The 26,499-nt window shown below is 32.2% G+C and overlaps 1 protein-coding gene across 6 annotated transcripts; it reads right to left on the reverse strand.

The window, feature by feature from the left end:
- Positions 1-289: 289 nt before the first annotated feature.
- LOC107417286 (uncharacterized) lies at positions 290-10,181 on the reverse strand. Of its 6 annotated transcripts, none has more exons than XM_016025900.4 (18): positions 9,897-10,180; positions 9,625-9,711; positions 8,303-8,493; positions 8,096-8,200; positions 7,692-7,792; positions 6,829-6,907; positions 6,066-6,077; positions 5,904-5,969; positions 4,765-4,833; positions 4,627-4,683; positions 3,609-3,686; positions 3,295-3,392; positions 3,176-3,221; positions 2,725-2,852; positions 1,965-2,073; positions 1,779-1,841; positions 1,099-1,161; positions 290-661 (listed from the first exon to the last, which is right to left on the reverse strand). In XM_016025900.4, the coding sequence occupies exons 1-18, from the start codon at positions 10,009-10,011 to the stop codon at positions 464-466; spliced, it is 1,665 nt and encodes a 554-aa protein (XP_015881386.2). In that variant the 5' UTR covers positions 10,012-10,180; the 3' UTR covers positions 290-463. The 6 variants fall into 6 exon arrangements, 4 of the variants coding, with proteins under 4 accessions (XP_015881386.2, XP_048328166.1, XP_048328167.1 ...); XM_048472209.2 differs by having other exon boundaries at positions 6,829-7,012; XM_048472210.2 differs by lacking the exon at positions 9,897-10,180 and adding an exon at positions 8,587-9,359 and having other exon boundaries at positions 6,829-7,012; positions 9,625-9,710.
- Positions 10,182-26,499: the final 16,318 nt, after the last annotated feature.

Consider the following 26,499-nt stretch of genomic DNA (forward strand, 5'->3'; position numbering starts at 1 on the left):
CTTTAAAAAAATGAATCATAAATATATAAACCATCAAATATATGACTTATTTCCTAAAACTAATCAAATTATTAATGATGATAAATCATACTTTAGGCAAGTAAAATAATTCAGTGGTTCAAATTTGTTTAAAACATATAGCATTATATTATCCATCTAACTCGACTCCCTCCATTTCCATAGAAATGGAGAGAAGCCTAATCTGTTAAATACCAGATCAAATCTAATTCATACGTATCATGGGTTTTCTAATGGGCAACAAACTCATCACTTCAACACTCGTAGAATGTAAAAGAAAAATATAGACATCCCACTGAAGATGGTAGAATGCATGTCGCCCACTTTATGTTGTGTGATGTCTTTTATTTGAACAAAATTATTCATACTATATATTTATTTTTTGTTATAAATGTAGTTTTTACCACAGGTGGAACCAAAAATCAGCATCGATACAGCCAAGCTTTTAGTTTCTTTGTCTTCGATGAGAAATTTCAACTTCAAGGCGTTTTATCTCTCCTTTAAGATCCTCAAAATCGATTCCTTGACTTTGATGTTTCCTCTGAGTATGGTTATCACTTATTAAGCTTGAAAAATGCTTTAGACATGAAAGATATTCGACCTTGACCTCATGAGTATCAGAAATTGAGCTTTCAGTTCCAAACTGCCAAATAAATACAAAACTAAGTCAAAAAGTTTAATAGCAAATCAAATCTCAGGAATAAGTTAATAGTATAATTAATAACAAAAACATTTCCCTTTTTTCTAATATATATTTTTTGACAATCTTATTTCACTGAAATGTGGAAATAATACAAATCTTTTATTAGAAATATCAAAATATTTTTAAGCTTTGCTGAAATCATGAAAAGTAAATATGTTAACTCTTTTAGCTTAAACTTTCAATTACAATCCTAACTTGACATGATATGAGACATATCATATTTATAAACAAAGCTTCCAGAACATGCAATTACAAGAATGCATAATAAATTCCTTTCTCTGCTAAATAAATAAAACAAAAAACAAAATAAAAAGAGTAAAGACTGTAAAAGCCAATGCTACTCACAGCCTTGCAAAATGAAAACTATTTAACCATACCTCTCTATAAGCAGAAATGCATCTCAAAAGCGCATTTTCAGCCTCAACTGGTGAGTGCTCATCCTGTCAAGGTGTAAGACTATAATAGGTTAACCTGAGAGAATAATAGTCATAGACATACAGATTTGATATGTCATTGATGTCGAGGGTCAATTTCAAGTCATAAAGCATAACCAACCATGCTGTGTTCTACAAATTAAAATGTGATAAAGGTATTGGACATCCAAAAACAACTCAAAGCTATCGAAAATATATGCATTCAAAGCATATTCAAAACCAAAACCATAACCACAACGAAGAACAACAGCCTTATATCAGTTCAGCTTCTACAAGCCTATATGCACTGGTTACAAACTGCAGAAATTTAGGAAGCAAGATATGGCCATAAAAAATTTTTAACTCATCCAAGCGCATAGATGATTACTCCTCTTAGGATATGTGTACAGGTAACAAAAGTCATCAAAATTAAAAATTTTCTCTGAGTCAGCAAGGGGTAACATGCTGGGATACCATACTGACAAGTTATAGGAAATATAGAAGATGGCCAACTAACATCCCAAAAATCTTAAAGTTACCAAGCCAGCCAACAACCTAACCCATACCAATCTGGGACGGGGGGTTTGGGTTGGGTTTGTCAAGTTTTACACGTGCAAAAGAAAAAAGCTTTATTTAATACCAACCTTCAACTCTTGCAGCTCTTGCTTCTCAATCTCCAAAAGCCCAAGAGCATCAAGTGATTGCAACTGCAAGAAAGTGAACCCATCAATTATTGTAGGGGAAAATATCCCGATTCAGAAAGTAATTTACATAAAAGGAATCAAATTATATCACAACTATTAGATACCTCACAAACAAAGAGAACTGACCAATATGATTAACGCTGTACGCAGATGCTTTTTAGTTTCTCCAGATGCTCCATTATTTAGCACTTTTCTATTTTCTTTCATGGCTTTATTTAACAAAAGGGATGCTATCCTATATTGGAAAAAGAAAAAAGGCACATTACAAATGATATCAAATTATAAAAGAGAAAGATAAACTCTAATGGTCATATCATTAGCAAAATCATGTCAACTTACCATTGCATTACTTCTTCCAAGATAAGTTACTCAAAAAAAGATAAACAAGAATATTTCGAATTATAGGCTAGTTGTAGGTTCAGAAAAATATTTAGTGTTAAAGACTTTATTGAGTACTCTATTAGGCTTGGCTTGATTTATGATATTCAACATCTTAGTTAAAAGTTAAAGTCCGTTAGTTTCTTCCAATTATTTACCCAAAACAAAAAAATTCTTCCAATATTCCCATTGCCCCCGAAAAATTCAACACGTTAAGCCAAAGTATTTTGACAATCCAATAAATATTTTATCCACATAGAATGGAGCAGTTACTGCAATCAACAAAGCTAAGTCCTGACTCTCCATAATTATGTTCTCCATTAACATTGTTCCCTTTTCTGCATTACCGAACAATTTTCTTTGCAATATATTGCATATAGGTCAAAATTAGTTTTCAATCTACACCCAGAGGGAATAGCACAAAGAAATATGTACAGAAAGAGTTATACACAGCATCTAAATTTAGTTCTGAAACACAAAAGGTTAAGAAAGTCAAAAGAAAACAAACCTTATGGAATCCGTTAAAAGATCTTTTGCCTTATTAAGCTCAGTAATTGCTTTCGAAGTATCCACCTTCCTCAGTTTGCTGGAATTATGCATTGCCAACCTAGCAATGTGAAGCATGTTGGCAGCTATCTGATAACAGGAAAAACAAAATATCATCAACAATATGTTGAGATCTTTGGCTAGTTTGTTCTCTTTTAATGCATTCTATGGTTGTTCTTTTAAATAATGTTATGGTTCTTATAAAAAAATTGAAGAAAATATATATAGAAAAGGGACAAGATCTAATCATAATGCATCCAAGTATAACAAGTCATCAAAATGATATAAATTGCTGCAATTGATGCAAGGAAATTGTTTCGTGAGTTTCTCTTCATCAAGAATTTTATCCTTTAAAATAATAGGTAATAATAAGGCAGCAATATTTTTACAAGTCAGTTGAGTGAAAAATAAACCTGTACGTGATCACCAGGAAGTAAGACTTTTCGAGCGTCAAGACATCTGCAAGGATTAAAAGTAAGAAAGTTGGTAGTAATATCACGTTTATTGATCATACACACTTTTCAGTTTTCACCTTTCAAGAAGCTCCAGTGCTTCATTTAAATTCCCATTTGATTGTAGGGTTAAAGCCAATCCTTCTGCTGCAATTATGGTGTCCAGAGAATTCCATCCCTGTTTTACAAGCAGTAACGAAGGTTAGTATTTTTCTATGATTTATATATCCTATGTTTGCAGTATTTAATATCTAGTATTTCCAAGTGTGCAGCAATATGACTGAAAAACTTTTGAACAAAAAATAGAGATAGATAGAGGGGAAAAGAAAAGAAGAAGAAAGAAAGAGACAGGAGGAGAGAGAGAGAAATTTGAATAAGATAATAAAATTGCAACCTTTATTAATTCCATAACATGCAGGATTTTTCTCTGTACATTCTCAGCCTCTCCTGGACGATTGGATCTCAGGTAAATCTAAAGGAAGAAGGAAATAGGCAAGAATATGAGAAAGCTCAAATGCAATTAAAAGTTCCAGTAACCAAAGAAATAGGCGAATTAACTTAATCACATAAGGTGCAAAAAGAAATCTGTTAACCCTTTAACAAAATCATCCTGTTACAAGAACAATATAATTGGATTGGAAAAGAGGTATCGCTTATCACCTTTACATTAAACACCACCAATCCTTTTTTTTTTTTTTTTTTTTTTTGTTCTCTCCTTATTGATACAAAACTAAACTTTATTGAAGATAATGGAGGATGATAATCCTCTTATGAAGCCAATAAACCTGGTGAAACACCCTCTTATGAAGCCAATAAACCTGGTAAAACACCCATTCGATCCAATTACAAACTAGGTTTGGGACCAGCTTCAGGGGAAAAGTGGAAAATTCACCAGACTTAAAGTGGTGATTGTTGTTTTCTTGTTCTGGCCGAATCACCGGAGGAGTACACATTGGTTTTATTTCTTTTATTTAATTAGGATTTTATTCCTAATTTGTTCCATTTATCCTTTAGCTGTATATGTATTGCACAGTTTGTTTTTCCTATTAGATTCTCTTTTCTTCTATTCCTTGTATGCCTACATATTGTTGTATTTTTTTCAGAATATGATGAAGGAACAATATAGTTGTTCCGTCCCTCCTATAAGTTTAGCATTTTTAATTACACAATATAGATGAGTGAGTCAACTTTACAAATGAGGAAGTCTTACTCTCTAACAAAGTTGTTTTATCATGGTCCATCAAATACCCAATCAAAAGTCCTCTATACAAGTGTTCATGTCTGATAAACAATCACTCATACAGCATTGAAATTTCAGTTAAAATCAGTTGCAGGACAAAAGATTCAGCAAAATTTCCAAGTTCAAAAATTTAAGAATCATCCAGCTCAAATAGAGTGAAATAAAATACAACCTGTGCAAGATATCGCAATCTCCTGATACACATTATTGACTCTTCATGACCACTTTCCTAGAAAATCAAAGACATTGAATTTAGCACAAGAAAAGGAAGGGCCAAAATCTGTGCTAGTTAAGCAACCTAGCTTTGCACCTCTAGTATTCTGATAGAATCCTGAATAAGAGCCTCAGCATCTTTTTCTTTTCCTTGGAGATACAGGACCTGCATAAAAAGTCACATTGAACTATATAAGACATAAACTTTCAAAGGAAAAACTATTTATGCATGAGATTTTTTTTATATTTGTTTTGGCCTTAGCATTGCAAGATACTGATCGTTAAGACTCCGAAAGAACATAAAATAGATCAAGTTTCAATAACATTATATGATTTATTGAAGAAACAATGAAGTAAAAAAAATGTATAGCACAAGCAATTGTCCTTTCACAGAAGACCAATGATGTCCATGGTCGACATAATAAATGACAATCAACTATCAAGAGAAGAAGATCGGATTTATAAATATATGTATAGAGAGAGAGAGAGAGAGAGAGAGAGAGAAACAGACAGACAGACACAGACACAGACACATACATTCAGACTTTCCTAATCATGAATTAGATGATTTAAAGAGAGCTTACTGATCTAAGGGAGAGAGATTCATGCCGACTTAATTTCTTTTGTCAGGTATTACTTCTCATTACCTTTCCTTGAAAAATGCCTTTCATCACGTCATAAAATTTCACAGCCGAAATTGTATTGGCCCCTGCCCATTGTATTCAAGCTAACAAGCTAATGCTACAATAGAGTCAAGCAGTCTAACTAGACCACAAAAATTCATGGTTAAAGATGCTTCTTTGTTTGAAGCTCCAAAAGTAGTTTGTCATAAATTAGAAAGAATGATGAGAAAGATTTTAAAGATCACTGTTTCATGGAATTAGGTATCTTTAAGCTTCAGGTCTACACATGATGAGTGTTATATGTCTGTGGTGTTCACTTGATACTCATAGTTGGGATGGTACCTTGACAACATTATATTGAACAGAAGCAATTTTCTTTGCTTTTCTTTTCTTTTTTTTTCTTTTTTTTTTTTTTTTCTTTTTTAATGATAAAAAGAACAATTAGCAATTTAATTGAGCAAAGAACTTGTAGGAGGGCGAAGGATATGTATAATTAATTTATTTTTTCCCTTTTAACACATAAAACACTGAAGATTGCGATAAAACAATAGCATAGAAACCCACATGAGATGGAAGCTCAACATACGACTTAAAACAAGATTCAAGAGAGTACCGTTCCAAGATGATACATAGCATCTGCATAATCTATATGGTTAAGTCCAAGAACACGACCCTTTATCTGAATATCATAAGGTGATTCACCATTAAAGTAAGAACTTGAGAATGCTGACAATTTAATTTATGCGTGTATTGAAGATACAATCAAACTACATACCTTTAAAGCACGCTGTCCATGAATCAAAAAGCAGATATGAAAGGGAAAACAGCAACATAAATTGTCAGTCACATTAACAGAAACATTTTGAAAGAATCATGGAAGTAAAATATTAATCTACCAATAATACTTGCCAAAATCACAATTTCTTAATTCTAATCATCTTCTGATTATAGTAAAATGCCCAAATTCAAAGCGCATAAAAGTAAAACTGAGAGCTACTAAAAAAATCAATCATAAAGCAATGGCATATAAGATTAGTGTCCATCACTAAATATTTTTGCTGAGTTGTCACAACAACTATGTTGTTAGAATACAAGCCCAAGAACGCATATTTAACATAGTAATAGATAATTTTCGTACATGTTATTGATTGAATGAAAAATGGTAAAATAACACGGACGACCACCGCTGCATTACAAGAGAAAGGGAACTAAACTATGTCTAAACTATGTCAAATGTTCTATAAACGTAAGAGAATCTAATAATCAGCAATCACAATGCTACTTAAACAAGGCAACTAAATATCAAAAATGTAATTTCCCACAAGTTTTTGATAGAAAAGATAACTCGGATATAAAGTATTGCGTAAGAGAATCAATCACTACATTCATAGCCAATGGGGCCATTAACATCAACAACTACAACATATATAATATACATGGAAAGAAAATCAAATAGGAAATAATTAAATGCATAAGTTACCAAACACATGGAAGAAATATATTGAGAGTCACATATGTTATTAACTTATTCAAATCACCTCATAGCAGGTATGAGCTTCTTCCAGCTTCCGCTGCACAAGATAGAATTGCCCAAGGTTGTGAAAGGCAGAACCAACTCTGTAAAAAATAAACATATAGTGCATGGACAAGTGGATTCTCAACCAACTCTGTAAAATAAAGCTTAGGGAATCCTTTCTTTCTTTCTTTACCCTTTTTTTTCCCCTACATATGAAAGAAAAAGATGGGATATATTTACAAACTTTCATTTGCTAAACTCGTTTTTGTTAAAAAACAAATAATTAAATATATATATATATATATATATTATAAAAAGAACAAAAAGTACTGAAGAGAATGTGAACACCAATATCGAAGAATTGGCACAACCACTAAGAGAATAAGGACTAAAATGGGTACATATGGTCAAATAATTCTTGTAGGTCCTATTCGTCCCTATTTCACTTTTAAATCAATTTCATTTTTTTTGCAAAACAAATGTGTCGGAGCGAGATAAATTATTTGGAAATGATGTCAGACTAACATGGGTGTTGATAAGCATTAGATAATTTAATATTGAGCGGACAAATTAATAGAAAAGGTTTTAGGCATGCAGATTTTCGTAAATCAAGAAGAAACTTAAATTGCATAGTTTAGAGAAGAAGGCATTTGAGAGAATGAACTAATTATGAAACCATGCATCAAATATTAGAGAACTCAAAATTCCATCAAGGCTTATTTGTTTATAAAAGCAAATCATATTAGTTACCTAACAGACTGATCAAAAGAAAGTTAATTTAGTTACCTGATAGACTAACTTGACACAAAAAAATACAATCAGGACTCTTTCACGAGGTCAAAATATGTGATACTTTGTCTACTTTGCTTAATAATCATAGTATACCGTATATCTTCAGGACCAAATGTTTCTTCTAGTATGTCAATGGCCTTCAAATACAGTGGTTCCGCTTTATCAAATGCTTTGTTTACTCTATACAACTCTGCCTGAAACAATAACCTGATATTAATAACAAGATTGGAAAATGTCAAGTTTAGTATGCAATTATTCCCCAAGCTCAAGAAGCCCAACCTTAACAAAACATTCCTATACATCAAAATTAGTAAATTTTCATATCTTCCATTAAAATAGTAAAGAACCTTTACCATTCTCAATTCTTGTTTGAGAATTGAAAAAAATTTGCCCCATTCAAGAAAAATATATATTTTCTAGATATTTTTTAATGATTTGTTCAGGTGAAGAAAGGTTCACAAAATGACCATTAACAGATATTTAAGGCAAGAATCTACCAGGTTGTTGCATGCAGATGCAACATGTGGATCCTTCTCCCCAAAACCTTCTTTAGCTTCTTGTAGTGCAGAAAAGAAGAACCTTTCAGCTTCCTCCAATTTTCCCTGAAAACAAAATAGGGCAAAAACTTGAGACAAAAACAAACAAACTATGTAATATAGTAAAAAGAAAGAAAACAACAAAGCATATAGGCGATAAATGCCTGCCTGCATAAATGATTCCCTCCCATTATCTGTAAAAACTCTCCATTTAGCTGTATGTATATTGGATTTCACAGAATCATCCTCTATTTTGCGTAACCCAACTATATCAGCCACTTCTGCATCATTTTCAGATCTTTCTTCAAGTGAAGCCTCCTTAGCTAACACAGGGTTGGTATTGATCCCAAGTAGCATTGCTGCATACACAATAGATAGTTACCAATATATATCTTTTACCATTGTAAGTAGCACCAGCGGAGAATGCAGACCCTCCAGAACATGTATCATACCATATGTCTAGTAGCATCATTGCACGTATATTTCAATTAGTCCCACAAGCACATAACATGAATAATCCTTACGGCTTGATTGACTTCAGAAGTTCAGTCTCTCAAACACGACAAAAGAGTACAGTAGAAGTCAACATGAGTATTTGACAAAGTGATGCTAATTCATAAGGGGGACAATAATTTTAAGAGGGAGAGAATATGTAGATCAAGCTAGATATAAAAAATATTGGCTTAATTCAACTTGAACTGGACACTTGGACAGAAATATGAACATAATCTGAAATTATAAATAGCCAAATGAATTGTGGATGTATGCTTACTAAATTTGTATTACTTACCAAAACTTGAGCACATTGTAATTACTTACAAAAATGAATTGTTGTTAGAATTTTAATATTTACTGATAAGTAATTGTAGTGTAGGGTAATCAAAAAAGTATCCTAATGAATTGAACAGCTTGGTTTCTAATACGGTGACTCAATGATCTTTTAGACTCCATTAAAATTTATACCTAAGTGCTGTCCTTATTTTTTGATTAAGAAAGTTAGCAATGGCAAAAGAGGATTCAATTAGATTTTGGGAGGGCACTTAGAGATGAAAATGAACTGTTTTCATCCATGTCTCCGAGACTTCACAAATTTTCTCAATTAGAAAATGTCTCTATGGTTTCAGTCAAGCCCTTACCAAAAGCAAAAGCTTCAAATATATCAAGCTAACGAGTAGATAAAAATTTTAACACTCTTTTGCTTGGTTGGGTAGAATTGGCAGATTATCTGAATTAACAAGGAAAATGGAACAGATAAAGTATCAGTGTATCAAGGCAACCCGATTATACATTATTATCAAATTCAATTTGCAAAGTATAAGAAATTACCAAAAAAATAAAAATACAATTAAAAAAAAAATCATTTCTCTCAAGTTCAATAAAACAAAAAAATAAAAAATAAAAAAGAATTAAAAAAATAAAAACATATTAATGACAAAATAAGAAATCAAAGAAAACAAAAATCTATAAAAGAAAGTGTCAACAAAAGTAACCTGCATTCCCAGATAGAAAAAGCCAAAGACGAGGATCCCTGGTATATCCTCCTTTGGGACCATATCCATAAGAAAATCCCATTCCATCTGCCAAAATAGATTACAGCTGAGATGCTTAAACAAATTCTTAAATCTTCTATAAATAAATAAATAAATAAATATATATATATATAGATATATTTAGAAAAAGAAATGGAGCCCTAGCTAATTTGCTGAGATTGGGAATGGAAAATGCAATTGAAATAGAGAACGAAGGGACTGCGATTACATACCAAAGAAGGAAATGGGAGAAGCTATGGAGGTTGTTCTGTCACTAGAAGAGAAGATTTGAGAAGGAATACGAATTCGCTTCCTCATCAAGCTTCGTACGGCTTGGCGCAGAGGCATCTCTCTATTCTCCGTCAGTTGTAGAGGCGCCTCCGAACAGATTCAAATTGATGATGATGATGATGATGTCTGTGACTGTGTGACTGTTTGGGTTTTAGTCTCTCTCTTTGTTTCGCTCTTAAAAGCCTCTCTTGTCCTACTTACATTTTGTTATCGTCGTCAATATTTTACTGATTAATCTTTCATTTGGTTGTTAGACCATAATACAACACGTGTGCAATACACGTGAGAATTTTTTGGGCTTTTGTTTTTTTTTTGGATAATTGTATATAAATCGATATATTGCAATGGAAGCATCGATCGCGTGCATAAGCAACCTACGTCAAGCGAAAAAAAAAAAAAAAAAAAAATGAAATGGAAGAATTATGTTCCCCAAGGATGTTGTGGAAAACAAGACTACAATTTTACCAATTTGTCATGGTTTTCTTGTTAGGTTTAAATCGACTTCCTCGATGCCAAAGAACATACCATTTTTTTTCTATAATTTTTTGGGAAGAAAAATAGAATATTCCAATTACCAAGCCAAATCCATGTATTTCTCTGTGAATCTATTTAAAAGGAAAAAAAATGAGAGGGTTGCTAGGACACTCACATTATTAGACATATGGAACAATTTATTTATTTAGTTAAATTACATGATTGATCTTTAATTTATACTTTCATTTATAAACCAGTTTCTAAATAATTCTTTTTTTTAGCATTTTAAATATTAAACTCTTTAAAATATTACATTGTTTACTCTATCCAAAATCTACCGTTAAATACACATGCAAATATTATGTCAGAAATTAATTTATAACATAAAATATAGTTTGAGAATTAATATATAATGTTTAATATAATTTGATGATTAAATGTGATATAATCATCAAATTATATTAGGTGTTACAAATTGATTCCAAATTATATATTATATTATAAATTGGTCCTTAAAAGTATATAATTTTAAATGGATAAACAATGGTGCCACATTTTAACAAATTTGAGGATTAAAATGACAAAAAAAAAATTTAGGACAGACTTATAAATGGCAATATAGATTAAAAAAAACTAATTATGGAATTTACTCTTTTTCTACTTTAATTGATGGGTATTTCAGCAAAATTGAGAACAATATAAAATACAAAGTTGAAGACTTTAAAATTTAGAAAGATTTGACTTTTGGCAACGAGAGGATAAAAAGGAAAGGGTGCACATTTAGCTTGTTTTATCTTATCAATGTTCCCCTCACATGCCATCTTTGACTTGTAGTCATCTTTAAACCTAGAGAGTAAAATTTCTTTTAGTTTTAGGATAACTGGCGTATTTCCTCGTGAACTATATATGTTTTGACACTTTAGTCCTTAGTTTTTTTTGTTTTAACATGTTGGTCCCTAAACTAATATATCTTTGACAAGAATAATCCTTAAAAACTTTTTTTTTTTTTTTTTTTTTTTTGTAAACTCCTTGATGATTTTGATCACGTGCGTGTCACGTGTAGAAATAGGAAAAAAATAGTAAGGGGCAGACATAGTCCTTGTACACTCTTAAAAAAAAAAAAAAAAAAAATTGAGACTAAAGCACCAAAATCTTGTGTAATTCAGGAGCTAAAGTGTCATATGATTTAATACTATAATGCATAAGTTTTTTTTTTTTTTCTGCAATATCATAAGCTAAAATATTTAATTATTATGTAATTACTGATGAGTTATTGAACTGGAATAAGAGTATTGTATTTTTAAGCTTTATTCGTTTAGAAAACATTATACTAACTATTCCTAAATCTTGGCTCTGCCAAACTATATATATAAATATAAATATATATATATATATTGCAATAATTTGTTGGATACATGGTCCCAACATAATGATGATATGGCAATGAATGATTTAATAAGAAAATCCCAATTGAGCAAGGAGCAACAACTTGTAACGATCATCTAGATTACCAACATAAATTGGGAACTATATTCTCAATAGATCAAAACGTTGTACATGTATAGAATAATTCTCTTAAGCAATGTAATTTCATGTAACATGTTGTAAGACTTAAAATATAATTTACACTCCACACAACACGCCTAGGGTATCCTGGTCTCTACTACCCCACGAAAATAGGACTACGTATATATAATTTGTTTATCATCTGGAATAAATTTGTCTAGAATGGCCCAAGACAATGTTATATATGTTGCGCGATAGTATACTGTCTCACAATGTATTATGTGAAGTTATCCTGAACCGTCCTAGATAGGTTTCTTCTAGATGAGAGAATATATATATATATATATATATATATATATATAGCCTCATTCCCATGGGTGATAAAGACTAAGATTACCTAAAGAGTCCTTTAAGATTTTTTTGTCTTTTATTTTTAAAACAATTGTGTAATTAAAGTTAAATTTCTGTGCATTTTTATTTTATTTTCCTTCAAATTGAAGGTGCGCCCCCCCATATCTACATTTATAGAAACTACAATTAATTCGATTATTTTTTTAATTAATATTTTTAATACAAAAGAACAAAAAAAAAAAAGAAAAAAAAAAGAATTTTTTCTCCTACTCTAAGGTACCTAAGTCAAGCAATTAATTTTCAAAGATAACAAATTATATGTCACTCTTGTCAAAATTAATAAATCTCATGTCATTGAACCAACCTTATTAAAAAAAAAAAAAAAAAATTCATGAAAAAAACGCCAATCACCTAAAGAAAAAGCAGGGTAATTAGCATAGATGCCCCTAAACTACATAAAGTTTGACATTTTAGCCCCTAAACTACACAAGATTTGACACGTTAGTTCCTTATTTTTTTTTTAGATAGTGAAAAGACCATATTTGCCCCTACTATACATCTTAATGTCCTCATGAGACCTACAAGTGATCAAAATTGTTAGGTAATTGACAAAAATAAGTTTTAAGGACAATTCTTGCCAAAGGTATAACATTTCAGGGACCAAAGTACCCAAAAAAAAAAAAAAAAATTCAAGGATTAAAGTGCCAGAACATATGTAGTTCTGGGGGGGAAATGAACCAAGTATCCTTCATTTTATCAACAAGTTTTAATTGTTTTATTTAATTTCTTCAAAAATTAAGGTCATATTTGTTGGAAGAATGACAATTTCTAAAAAATAAGGATTAGTAATTTCTATGAATAAAAAAAAGGTAGAATAGGATAATTATTCATATTCTTTAATTTGGTAGCAATAATGAAAAAAGATGCAAAAAAAGTGGCAGAAAAAAAAGGTAAAAGAAAATTGGAAGTGTGAAAAAAAGAAGAAGAAAATAACGTATTTTTCTATTGCTTAATTTAAGAAAATACAGATTTTGAACTTTTTAAAAGGAATAATCATTCCTTGTTTGGTAAAATTGGGAATCCATTAGAATATATTAGCCCAAAAAAATTCAATATATCAAAATTTTAGGAATACGTATTCTATTTCATCATTTAATCTATAAATCAAACATATCCTAAGAATTAGATTGGTTTTTTGACAGCCATGTCTATTTGTCCACAATGTCAATACCCACTCAAAAGCTCAAAAACCTTACATGTATTGCACATGTGTTAAACTTTAATAATCATGTGAAAATTATGTGCCCTCAGTGAATGTGTCATTATTTCTAGCTATTAGATTAAAATGAATTAGAAATGAAGGATTAAGATTAAAAAGCAAGTATAAACAAGGATTAAACAAATGCAAGTAGGGTATCTAAATCCCTTTATATGAAAATAAAACCAACAAAGAAGGGTATTAATGTCTTTGAAAAAAAATAAATTTTTTAAAGAAAAGCCTCTTATTGATATTTTAATTTTAATTTTTCTATTTTCCATTTTAAAGAACTCCTCCATTAGCTCCGTTTATGTAAAAGAGTTTTCGTGCTAACAATGGGTTATCCATGAAAATGCTCTACCATGGCGGCCTGAGTAATCCTTAAGAACTTGCTAATTCATTTTGAAACCAAGTTTTCTTACAGTTGGTCATCTCTCTCTCTTAATATGGATCGACATAGGGAAAGATGATCATTCAAAACTATCTCAGATCTCTTAACCTCCATGCAAAACAAAAAGATCGAGAAAGTGGCTCTAATAAAGTGCTGTTGGGGAAGCTTTTAGTGACTGGAACTTTTAGCAAATATGTGGTTATTGAAATGACATGGCCATTCCTAGGGTCCTTTCTGAATACCAGAGGTTGTCTCGCATAGAGAAACCCCACTAAACCAGTATTAAAAGTTCAATAGAACCTCATTGTTAATTTGTATATAACCTAACAATAAAAATAGAAAAATATAAATACTTTTAATGGAATTTCTGTAAATCACAACCATAACCATCAAGGGTTCCAATACACAATCCAAGATGAAGGAAAATAGAAATGAAAGCATACATATTTGGTTAATATACCAAAGCATACTAAAGGAAGTAAATAAGTCTAAAAATAAATAAAACAACATAAATAGTAGTCTTAAAAGAGTGTAGAAAGGGAAAGTATATCAGTAGCAGAAATGCAATAAAAATGGAGATACAAAACAAAGAAATAAATGAAGGTTACGATAAATGGTGCATAAACATAATATGCATCAACTGTCAACTAAGGCTTGGGGGAACTGTTTAGAAATATAAAATTATAAGATGAGCTCAGTGAGTGAACATGTTAAATATTATGAAAATAAAAATTATTTTTAAAATTTTTTTATTTTAAGATTTCATTTTCACTCTTTGAAAGTTCTCTTATTTTATCAAACAGTTTTTACAAAATTCAAATTATCCCTAAAACATAGTTGTTCTCACAATTCATATGATGAGAAATTAATATCCATCAACTCCATGATTTTAACAAATAAAATAACTGTGATGACCCATTGCTAAATTAGAAATTAGAATTAAAATTTTATTTGGTTTGACCAGGATTCACCAGTTAGATTTTTAGTAGGCCCTAAGTTTGACTTTTCATTGGTCAAGAATTTTGATTTTACTAGTACACTATAACGTAGAGCTCATCAATATGAGTTTATAGATAGATGACATGCATAATTTTGAGTTATGGTTAAAAATTATGGTTTTGGTAAGTTCTAAATATCAATATTTATCTATGTCCAAACCAGTATTGGGTTTTGTCATTTAGTGGATCCTAAACCTATATATATTTATGGGGATGCATGCTGTCATTAAACAAAATAGGAAATACCCATTTTTCCCAAAACCCATCAGAACTGTGAGACAATCAAGCCAACATAACCCATTTAATGACCCACCAACAGCAAATTGGGTTTTTGTCGGAATCATCTATTTTTCAGCAAAAACCATCTACATGTGCTAGACAAGGCCTTTGTCCACTAACTTTCTGATATAACCTCAGAATCCCATGGCCGTTCGCCACCTAATGTGTTGGGATCGGCCTTCCGATGCTGACGATAGCAGCTTATGGGTTTCACAAGAGTTTGGCCATTTTCCAGCCACTTCAGCCCACCCCATACCTTGTACTCACCCTTTTTAAACCCTTTGAGCTTGAATCTAACCTTCATTTTGTTGAAATTCTTTAAGGGTTGAGAGATTTATCAACATCAAATTTAGCCAAAATATAAAGGAGGTGAGGATTTTGGATCAAGATGAGTGCAGTATCATATTCCTCATCTCACGAGCTTTTTATCGATATAAAATTTGTAAATTTTGGACATCGTTTGATAATTTTTCCATTTTAGGATCAATTAATTTAATAGTGGACAAATTTGAACTATATTTGGATATAATTGGACAAATTGGATGAAACTGAAGTTTAATTAGTAAAATTAGGTGTTGATGAAAGCCAATAAAAGGTCTAATTTCAACAAAATTAGCCTCTAGATAAAAAATCTCAATTTTAGATATGAGGTATGTAGGGCTCACAGTATAATTAGATTGTTTGGTGTACAATTTTAGAAATTTTAAATTTATTAAAGTTATTTTGGGATATTGGTATACATCCAAGCAACATACAATAGAGAAGTTTTCAGCAAGATTGAAAGAAGGATAAAGGAGCAGTTGTAGAGGAGAATAAAAGAAGCAAATTTTTGGACTACTTGAGAGAGAGGCCGATAGGCAGTAAGAATCTAAGGCTTGAAAATCTAGTTTTTCTTTATCTTTTTTTTTCCAATTATATATTTTGATTTTATTGATTATGGATATTAAAATCATGTCTGTGATGAACTAAATTTATAGTCTCAACCTTAGATGAAACCCTAGTTATGGATGTTAGGATTTATTTTTATTAGCACCATAATTTTGTTGATGAATTATTATGCTCTTAATGCTTTCATAAGCTTGAAAATCATAAATAATTTAATTTTGTTTGCATTCAGAAGAGGGAAAATATTTATATCTCACTAATTCACATGTATGCCTTTTAATCGGAATATACTAGCATGCATGCCAAATTCTTTGTTAATTTACATGTTACATGTTTGATAGGAAAATATTCATATTGCTTTTGAATAATATGGACTTAATCTTTACTTAATGATATTTGCAATTAAATTTAAGTTTTTATCCGAAAAGAATTGATCTAAATTTATCTGAATAATTTCAAGAGAGATAGAGATGGCTTTTGATCATTTAAATTATTAAGCTTGGTAATTCCTAAAAATAATAGATTGATTCAACTATTACATTGAAGTAATTAGTGGTGAGTTGTATGCTATAGGTTTCACAATCATTAAATTTTCCTTGTTTTGTAATCTTGTTGAATTTTGGCCTACTTAGTTAATTTAGTTTAATTTGCTTTTAAATTTTCTTGCTTCAAAAATTGTAAATCCATATTATTGAGTTTAATAAAGAATTAATACTGAATCAATATGTTGGGTACGACAGCCCTATTTTTTCACTATTATTCCTTGAAAACGAATTGTGCACTTGGGAGAACTTCTACGCACGACATGTCTCACCAAAATTTCCAAGACTTCAATGCAGAATTCTATGTTAGTATTCCCATGGGTGTTCCATGGAATGATTCTTTGATATTAAATGATATGAACTTAATAATCAAAGATGAAATAAGAAAGAAAAAAGAGGAAGAGATAGAGTAAAGATTGGAAACAAACTACATTCATAAGTATTCCATATTCAACAACGAGCTTTTAAAACATGACCTACCCACTAATAACTACTAATACACAAAGAAAGACATGAAATATGAACAACTTAAACAACAACTACTCAAAAGAAAATAACTAACTACTATGAGCTGTTGTAGCCTCCAAGATCCGACATTTGCATTACACATGAAAGGTATCACGATTTGACTTTTGAAGTATGCAAAAGTGAACAGTGCAGTGCTTACTAGTTCTACATGGGTAGTATGCCAATCGTTAATGCTCTTAACAAGCAAATAACCCATATGATATTAGTATAGTGCAAGCACCAATCAAGCAACAAATCAAATAACAACAGTTAATATTTAAAGGGTCAAGCACATAAAACGACAAAGGAATTAAATGAGATGCATTTGTATTATTAAATCTCAACGGAAAGAGCCTACAACGTGGTTACAAGTATGCATCAAGATCTTTTACCTATGCTAGTGGTTTGGTCCAACATCTTGCCAACTAGCCACCCCCTTTAAAGAGCTTATTTAGCCATTATGATCCTAGTGAGAAAAAACATCAGAACTCATGAGGAGTCATGATGCACTACTATAGAATGTCAAATTATCTACTTTTCTCTTAGCTGATTTCCTCATTTCCTAAGCCTTTTCCACTAGACTATGTACCCTTATACTAGATGTCAATGAACTTATCTAACTCTGTTGACTAAGATCTCCTCTGCTTCCTTCATTGTCTTCATTAGCTTGATGTTGATGTCTGCTTATCTAGCTTGTTGCATTTTAAATCTTCATCGTCTAGCTAACACAACTTGAGGTTGCTGACATGAAGCACTGGGTGCACTTTCATCAATTTTAAAGTCACCACCTTATACGAGGCTCTCCCCACTTGTGTAACAATTGGCATTGGCTGTTCATACTACGTTAATTTAGGTCTCAATCCCGTAGCCAATGGAATTGTTCTCATGTCAATTTTACCATCATATCTCCAACACTAAATTCTCACAATCTCCGCCTTTGATCTACCCATTTCTTCATCAGATTTGTTACTTTCTTCAAGTAGGCTTTACCTATTTCCATACTGCTTTTCCATTCTTTCATAAAGTAGAAAGTGCTACGGTTCTTACCCTGGTATTCATTCACTGTATGGGGTAATAAAGGCTTTTGACCATTAAGTATCTTGAATGAGCATTTACTTGTGGAAAAACCTTTTTATCCATTGAAGCAGAATTAAGCTACATCGAGAAGGTTTGTCTAATTTTTCTGATTAACATTAACAAAGTGTTGAAAATACTCATCCAACATACCATTGAATCTTTCTATCTATCTGTCTGTTTATGGATGATAACTCGAGGAAATGTTGTTAAGAGCTGAGAAGTTTTAAAAGTTCTCACTAAAAAGACCATGTGAATTTTCCATCTAGTTGTTAGTAATATGTTGAGGCACCCTTGAATATTTGACCACAAACTTGAAGAATAAGCGGGTTTTCTCTTCAATTATGCAGTACTTTGAGGTTGGTATAAAAGTTATATAATTCGAGAATCTATATACAACCACCAAAATAATGGAGAGATCACCAATCTTTGGAAGGTTAGTGATGAAATCTAACGAAATGCTCTCCCATGGATGGTTAAAAATGAGAAATGGCTCCAATAATCCTGGTTGCTTTTGTCTTTCAACTTTGTCTTGCTGATAGATAAGATGAGTTCAAGTGTAGTCCATAACAATATCACGCAATTATGGAAAGTAGTACCTTTGTTTGATCAAAGCGTATGTTCTATGTCATGTCTAGATGTCCTACTATAGAGTATCATGGAGTTCTTGAAAGTATCTTCCTCAAATTGCTAGATTTTGGGATAAACAACCTATCTTTTTTATCTAAAGCAAACCATCTTCTTATTAAAATTGATGTGTTTTCCTTTCTCTATATAACTTCAAGATGTTTTGGGCGCAAGAATCCCCCCTAGTGCTCTTTTATGAGGTCTCACATTGAAGTAGCTATAGTGCTAGCATACACATTACCTAGCACTTTTAAAACCCTAAGTTCCATCTATGACCCGACACATTAATGGCCCGATTATTGGTCCCTACCTTGTGTTCAAATTGAAGTCAAACTCTGCAACAAATTTGTGCCAATGAGCTTACTTTGTAGTAATTTCAGTTGCATGAGGAAATGACTCACAACTGAGCCGTCAGTCTTCACGATGAATTTTGACCACTTAGATAGTATCTTCACATCCTCAAGCAGTTAATAATAGCCAATATCTTTTTCTCTTGGATGGCATAATTCCTTTTCGTCCTTGATCATTTCTTACTTTTGTAGGCAACAAAATGGTCATCTTGAAGTATACCCCTACCCAAAGTAAAATCTAATGCATTAAATTGCATTTCAAACGGATTTATGACATCCAAAAGCACCATAACCAAGTCACTCATCATAGCTTGTTTCAAGCCATCGAATGCTTCTTGGCATTCACTGCTTTGTTCCCTTGACTCCCCCTTCTTAACAATTCTATTAGAGGTGTTGCCTTCTTTAAGTATCTTACTCCTTAATCCACACTACAAGCAACCAAAACTTTTCCCAAATTGATATATGATGTAAACCGAGACTGAGATAGACAGAGAGTTGGCCACCTATTGATTTTTTGAGACAACAACACTCATAAGGATGGTGCTAATTCAATGTTCTTTATGATCTCGTTTAGTTTGAGAGCCTCCCTCTCCCCATCCCTTACTCAACTTTTGAAAGCAATCATCCTAGATTTTTTTTTTTTTTTGATATGTCGGGGAAGATGCCTCACCTTTCTACACTAAAGACTAATCGACAATAATAATTTGCCGATCTACGAAAGGATCTAAGTTCTTCATTGTTAATAGGAGTCTTCCATTCTTGAATCACCTTCACCTTTTCCATATCCATGTGAATTTTTCCTTGCCCAATAATATGTCCTAAAAATTGATGAGTTATTATGCAAATACACATTTCTCCCTTTTCATGAATAGCTGATTTTTTTGAAGTCTTTAAATATGTTCGACGTGCTCCTTAAGTGAAGAAATAAAAATCACAATGTCATCCAAGTACACTATGACAAACTTATCAAGGAAATTGGGGAGTACTTGGTTCACGAGTGTGCAAAATGTCATTGGTGCATTAGTCAATCGAAAGGCATGACCAAGAACTCAAAAGCTTCATAATGAGTAACACATGTAGTGTGTGTTTGACAGAGCTTTTTTTTAGGCCAAAAACTCTATTTGAAGGCCAAAAACTTTTTTATTAAAAAACAAAAGTGTTTGATAAGAGTCAACAAGCACTTGTTGATAAAAAATACAGTTTTTTTAAGTTGTTTTAGATAAGCTCAAATTTTATGCTTTTCTAAAAAAACTCTTTCTTTTTTTAGTTTATATGAAAACTTAATAAGCATTTAATGTAGATGAATGAGTATTTAATGTAGCTTTCTTATTTACAACCAAACATTTATTAGCTTCTTAATAAAAGTTCCTTTTTTAAAAATATCTATTATACAAAGTTTTACAGACTAAAGCTCTACTTTCATCAGCTATATCAAACGGACTCGTAGTTTTCTCTTCATCCTCTTCTCCAATTCTTACTTGGTAGTATCCCTATCTTACGTCTAACTTTATGAAGTATTTGGCACCTTTAAATTGATTGAACAACTCAACAATCCAGGAATTGGGTATTTAATTTGCACCATGACCTTGTTCAAACCTCAATAGTCTACATATAAATGTAAACTTCCATCTTGCTTCTTCTAGAATAGCACTGGCACGTCGTAAGGTGCCTTTAAGGGGCCTAAGGATTCCAACTTCGAGTAATTTTTTCAACCTCTTCTGTAATTCTGCCAACTCTAGGGAGTCATTCGATATGTGCTTTTTCTTGCAGTTTCACTCCAAGCATTAGTTCAATTTTATGATATAAGTCTCGTCGAGGGGGAAGCTTCCTCAAAAGGTTATCTAGAATTACATCATTAAAAGACTTCAAAGCTTCTATTACCATGGAAAGAGTTGTTTCATCGCTCTCATCTTCTTTTACCATCATTAGTAGGATATAAGAAGGTTCCTTGTGTCTCAATCTTTTCATGAATTGAAGAATGGAAAAAAATTTTAAGTTACTCAATTGTTTTCTCAGTGCTAGGACCATACTTGTCTGCTCCTCTAGCATCAATAAACTATTGGCAGTGAGAATGGGAATTGCTTTCTTCTACATAAAAAATTTCATGCCCAAAATTACATCAAAATCATCCATCAGAATCACGATTAAATCAATGTGGTCCTCCTAAAATCCTAACTTAAGATGTACCTACTTCGCCACATCCATTGTGCTTAAGGCTTTGAATTAACTGCCTTCATTTTACCCATATTTTTATGCAGTTTTAGGCTTAATCTCCTTGCTTCATTCTCTAAACAAAAGTTGTGAATAGCACCTATGTCCACTATCATGCTCTTGGCAACCTTCCCATTAATTACTGCATCAAAAAACATGAGACCTTTCTCATCGGTCTATTTGCTTCCTTATGGCATTCAAAAAACTCAATGCACCTACTTGGTTATTGTCTTCTCTTTCTTTTACTACTTGAACTCATTGTTTTACTGGTTCATGGTAGTGAATAGAAGCATGTAAAGCATTAAAGGCAGTTCTATGAGGACATTCAACAATTCTATATGGACACGACATAGGAAGCACAACATGGATTTGAGCTTGGTCATAAAAGTTTTGAATGTCCATAATGGAGTGTCTCTTGCATTCAAAAGCCTCCTATTATTGCCTTCCCTATACTTCACAAGATTAGCATGCTTGAAAAACTTGTCGCTGTTAGTATTCAATGGAGAGGGTTGTGTAACACCCCGTTTTGAAGTACACTGAAATTCTCAAATTTGATCGAGGTTGACCGGGTTTGACCGTTGTTGACCGAGAAGGGGTCAAATGTTGACTTTTTGCTCCAGGTGGGATTTCACGTTGACCGAAGTACTGTTGCAAAGTACGCACGAGTTCATAAACTACAAAATTTGTCAAATACAGTATTATTTTAATATTATTTTTTAAAAGTATGAATAATTATGCCACGTGTCACCAAGTGGGATGCACCATGTGTAATATTTTAGAAGTGACACATGTCAGCAATAAGAAAATACTATATTATATTATTTTGTCTTTATTTTATATATTATTATTTTATTATTTTATTATTTATTTATTTATTCTTTTTCTTTTTGTCTTTTTCCTTCCTTTCCTTCCCTTTCCCCACGTGAGAAAAACACTTTTCTTGTCTTTTCTTTTCCTTTCTTTCCCTTCTCCTTCTTCTTCCCCGAGCCCGACAAAACACCAGCAAAACACACACAGTGACTTCTCTCTCTCTCTCTCTTTTGACTCTCTCCCCCTCTCTCTTTGATCGATTATTTTGGCCGGGTTTCAATGGCTGGAAGGCAACACGCGCTGGTGGGCTTGAGAGCCCATGGTTAGGCGACGTCAGCGGCCAATTTTCAAGCCATTTGGCTGGCGGACGCGCCGGGATCGGCCATCCAAAACCGACAACCGGAGGTCCTCCAGCTGACCCCTTTTTAAGCGATTTCCGACCGTGAGACCGGTCTTTTCCCCTAGATTTCAACCCCCTGCTTTCGAAAATAACCTCCAATTGCCCAAATTCCGAGCCGTTTGTGGGATAGAAGAGGGGAAATTTGGCCGAAACCTTCCGTCCACTTTCCGGCCACCTCCGATCGAGTTGAGCCCAACAGAGGTCGGTAATGTGATCCTCGTCCCCTTAGCTTTCCGTTGATACCTTATTTGTGAATTTTGGATACCGTTTGTGTTAGCCCCCGGGTACCGGGTATTATTTACCCGAATAAAATATTAATTTATTTGATCCTGTATAATATTGTTGTTCTAGGAGCACGTGTGAGCCGTAGAATTAATTCTATGGAGGATCTTGGTTGGATTGCATGCTTGAATAGAGTGACCCACCTTCAAAATTAATTTCGGGTGTTAAATTATATTTATTTTGTGATAATTAAATGTTTGGATTTAATATTTATGTGTTAAATATTTAGCAAAATTATATTTGAAATTTTGATGGCACAATTTGAATAAATTGAAATGTATATGTGCATTGAAGCATATTTTGATTTTGATAAATTATGGAAATTCATTTTATGAAAATTTGATATTTAAGGAACTTATGATTTTAACATTTTTGATTTATTGTTGAAATTATTGAGTTTATTTCAAGCAATAAAAATGTATATATATGGATTTACGAATTTTGAAATTTTTATGTGATTTAATTATATTTTGAATTTTGAGGAATTAAAGGAATATTTATTTTAAATTGTTGTTAATTTCATTGATGGATTTGAAATTGATGGAATTTATGCTATGGATTTATAATGATGATTTATAAAGGAATTGTGAAAAATTTACGGGTTTAATTGGATGGAATAAACCCGGTAGTATTTATGAGATTTTGAGATTTGAAAATAAATATATTGATTTTATGATTTTTAGATGCACCATACACGTACTGGTGTTCTTTATACATGCATATGATTAGCGCGCAGGTGGATGTGGTGAGTGCGCAGGTGAGTGTGAGTAGGGCACAGATGATTATGGGATTGTCCTGTGGTTGCCATCGGATGAGGATAGGCCGCCCTCCATGGCCGGGATGCCTGTTTGCAACGGCGAGGTGGGACGCCACACGACCGTATGCCGGTTTCTCTCTTTAACCTCATGTCTGGCAGTGCTTGGGACATTGGGTACCATTGGTGCCACTGGTATATAGTGGGTACATTAAATGGTTTTCACGACGTGATTTTAATCATACAATATTTTAGAATTTTATTTAAATTAAAATGTTTTTTTAATAGTGTTTATAAATTAAATTGTTTTGGCATTTTAAATTGAGTTCTATTATTAATTATTTGGTTTTATTTTATTTATTTAAATATTTTTTGGATAATTTTTGTTAATGTAAATTTTATTGTGTTTTTGTATTAATTGTTTACAATACTTTATTCCCAATTTAATATTTTTCATTAGACTTATTTTTTTATAATTATTTCTCACTAAAATTTTTCGATTATTAATTTATTGTCTTTTATTTGCAAATTATTAATTAAATATTTTCTAGATTTTTGGGGCATAAAAATTGGGTTTTGCGAAAATATTTTAAAAATGGAACTTTTCCAGCTGAGTGAATCATGAGAATTTTGAGGGAAAATATTATTTTTAACTACCTATTATTTATTTACTTATTTATTATTAATCAATTAACTAAGTTATTTACCCTTTTATTATTATTATTATTGTATAGTAGATTGGGTTATTCACTGAGATGATTAGCATCTCATATTTTTAAATTCCGTTCCCTTAGGTCCAGATTAGTCGCGTTGATTGTCCGGAGGCGAACTCGACGTCTTGGTTCGTTGCCGAAAGTCCAAGAGGCTTTTCCTTTCCTTTCTATCTTGTATTATTTCTTTTTATCTTATATTGTATTAAATGTCATATTCAATTGTAGTTGATAACGCTTTGTATACTATTTGGACGATTATTTATTTAATTGTGCACTGGTTCCCTGTTAATTTTTGAAGTGCTGAAATTTGTGATAATATTTTGTAGTAAAGTGGAGGAATAAGGTGGTGCATATAGAAGTGTGTTTTCAGTGCAGGAAAATTGTGGGAAATTCTACCCTTAGGGGAGATACTATCGGATTTTCCGTTGGGAGATTCAGTGGTGTTTCCCTAGGATCAGGACTTGTCTAAGGTTCCGGTGAGGAATTTTGGAAGGGTTCCTGACAGTTGAGACTTCTTACTATTGAAATTTTTAGACGTGTAATCCATTAAACGCTCCACTAACGTTAGCATAGTGGCTAGATTTTGCACTCTTTATCACTGAAATTCAACTTTGGCCCAAAATTTCAAGCCTTCAAAGAAATAAAAGAGTTTTGTCATTTTTTGACATGTCATAAATATCTAGCAAGAGCTCCGAGAAAGCCTTCGTATATTCATGTTACCTTATTGTCTCAACTCTCTTAAATTTTAGCAGGCAATGTAGTCCACATTCTTGGAAAAAAAAAAAAATTGGTTCTTGAGTTTCTGCAGTTGCTCTCATATATCTTAATGCATATATTGTTTTTTATGTCCTCATATTTGGATTGCCACTATAATTTTGCATAATTTGTTAGATACATTGTGGTCATCATCGTCTTCATTTCTTCTAAATCTAGTTTCACCACTTGAAAGCACTGCTCCATACCAAATAGAAAGTTTTCAAGCTCTTTTGCATCTCCTGCACCTCCATATGCCTAGGTGGGCATTTTTAAGTTGCCCACACTCCATTCCTATTGAGGTGATAGGTTAGTTTTCTACTCTACGCAAGGTTAAAGTGAGTTTGGTATTCATATACCCCAACTCATTTCTGAATGCCTCTATGGTAGCTTGAAGTCTTCCATTAAGTCATTCATTATAACCGACAACTTGCTATTGCCTCTTCTATGGCTCCTTCTTTCACACCTCCCGTTAAGCTTGAAGCATTATCGACCCCCATGTTTTTTTTTTTTTTTTGAGTGCTCTCACTTGACCAGCCAAATTGTCAATCATCTCAACTTTTTCAAAAATTTCCTTTCAGTTATGGCCTTTGAAATGCGCATCCTTGGTGTAGGCAAGCTCCTTAAGCTACTGCCTGATGGCCGTATTTCATTTGTCATCTTCTGTATCTACGTGGTTCATTTCGTAACCGCGCTCTAATACCAGATAGCATAATCCAACTTTTGAAGTATGCAAAAGTAAACTGCACAATGCTTACTAGCATCACGAGTATAGTAAGTCAACTGTTAGTGCTCCTTGCAAGCAAATAACCCACATATATTAATAATATAGTGCAAACATCAAGTAAGCAATAAAGCAAATAATAATTGATATTAAAAGGGACAAGCACAAAAATGGACAAAAGAATTGAATAAAATGCATTCATTTTATTAGATAACAATGGAAAGAGCCCACAAAAGGGTTACAAGCATGCATCACGAGCTCTAACTATGTTGGTGGTCTAGCCTAACATCTTATGGACTAGCCACCTCTTTTTAAAAAGCTTATTTAGCCATTATGATCCTAGAGGAAAGAAACATCAAAATGCGTGACGAGTCGTGATGGCACCATTTCTATAAAGCAAAGTCAAAAGTTCATAAAAGTAACCACGGGCATGACTAATAACTCTCGATGAACTTAATTTGGTGATTACAGACAAAATACTAAGTTATTAACTGCAAGCAGATGGGACTCTCATACAAAGGCACATATTGCAGTGAAGTGCCTTATCAATTTAGGCCTTCTTTTACCTTTTCTTTTTTTTTTTTTTTCTTTTTCTCTTCTTTTTTCTTTTTTTTAAAGAAAAATATCGATTGCATGAAGAAATAATACTAGGCACA

The sequence above is a fragment of the Ziziphus jujuba genome, chromosome 4 (assembly GCF_031755915.1).
Source record: "Ziziphus jujuba cultivar Dongzao chromosome 4, ASM3175591v1".
In the NCBI taxonomy this organism is placed as follows: domain Eukaryota; kingdom Viridiplantae; phylum Streptophyta; class Magnoliopsida; order Rosales; family Rhamnaceae; genus Ziziphus; species Ziziphus jujuba.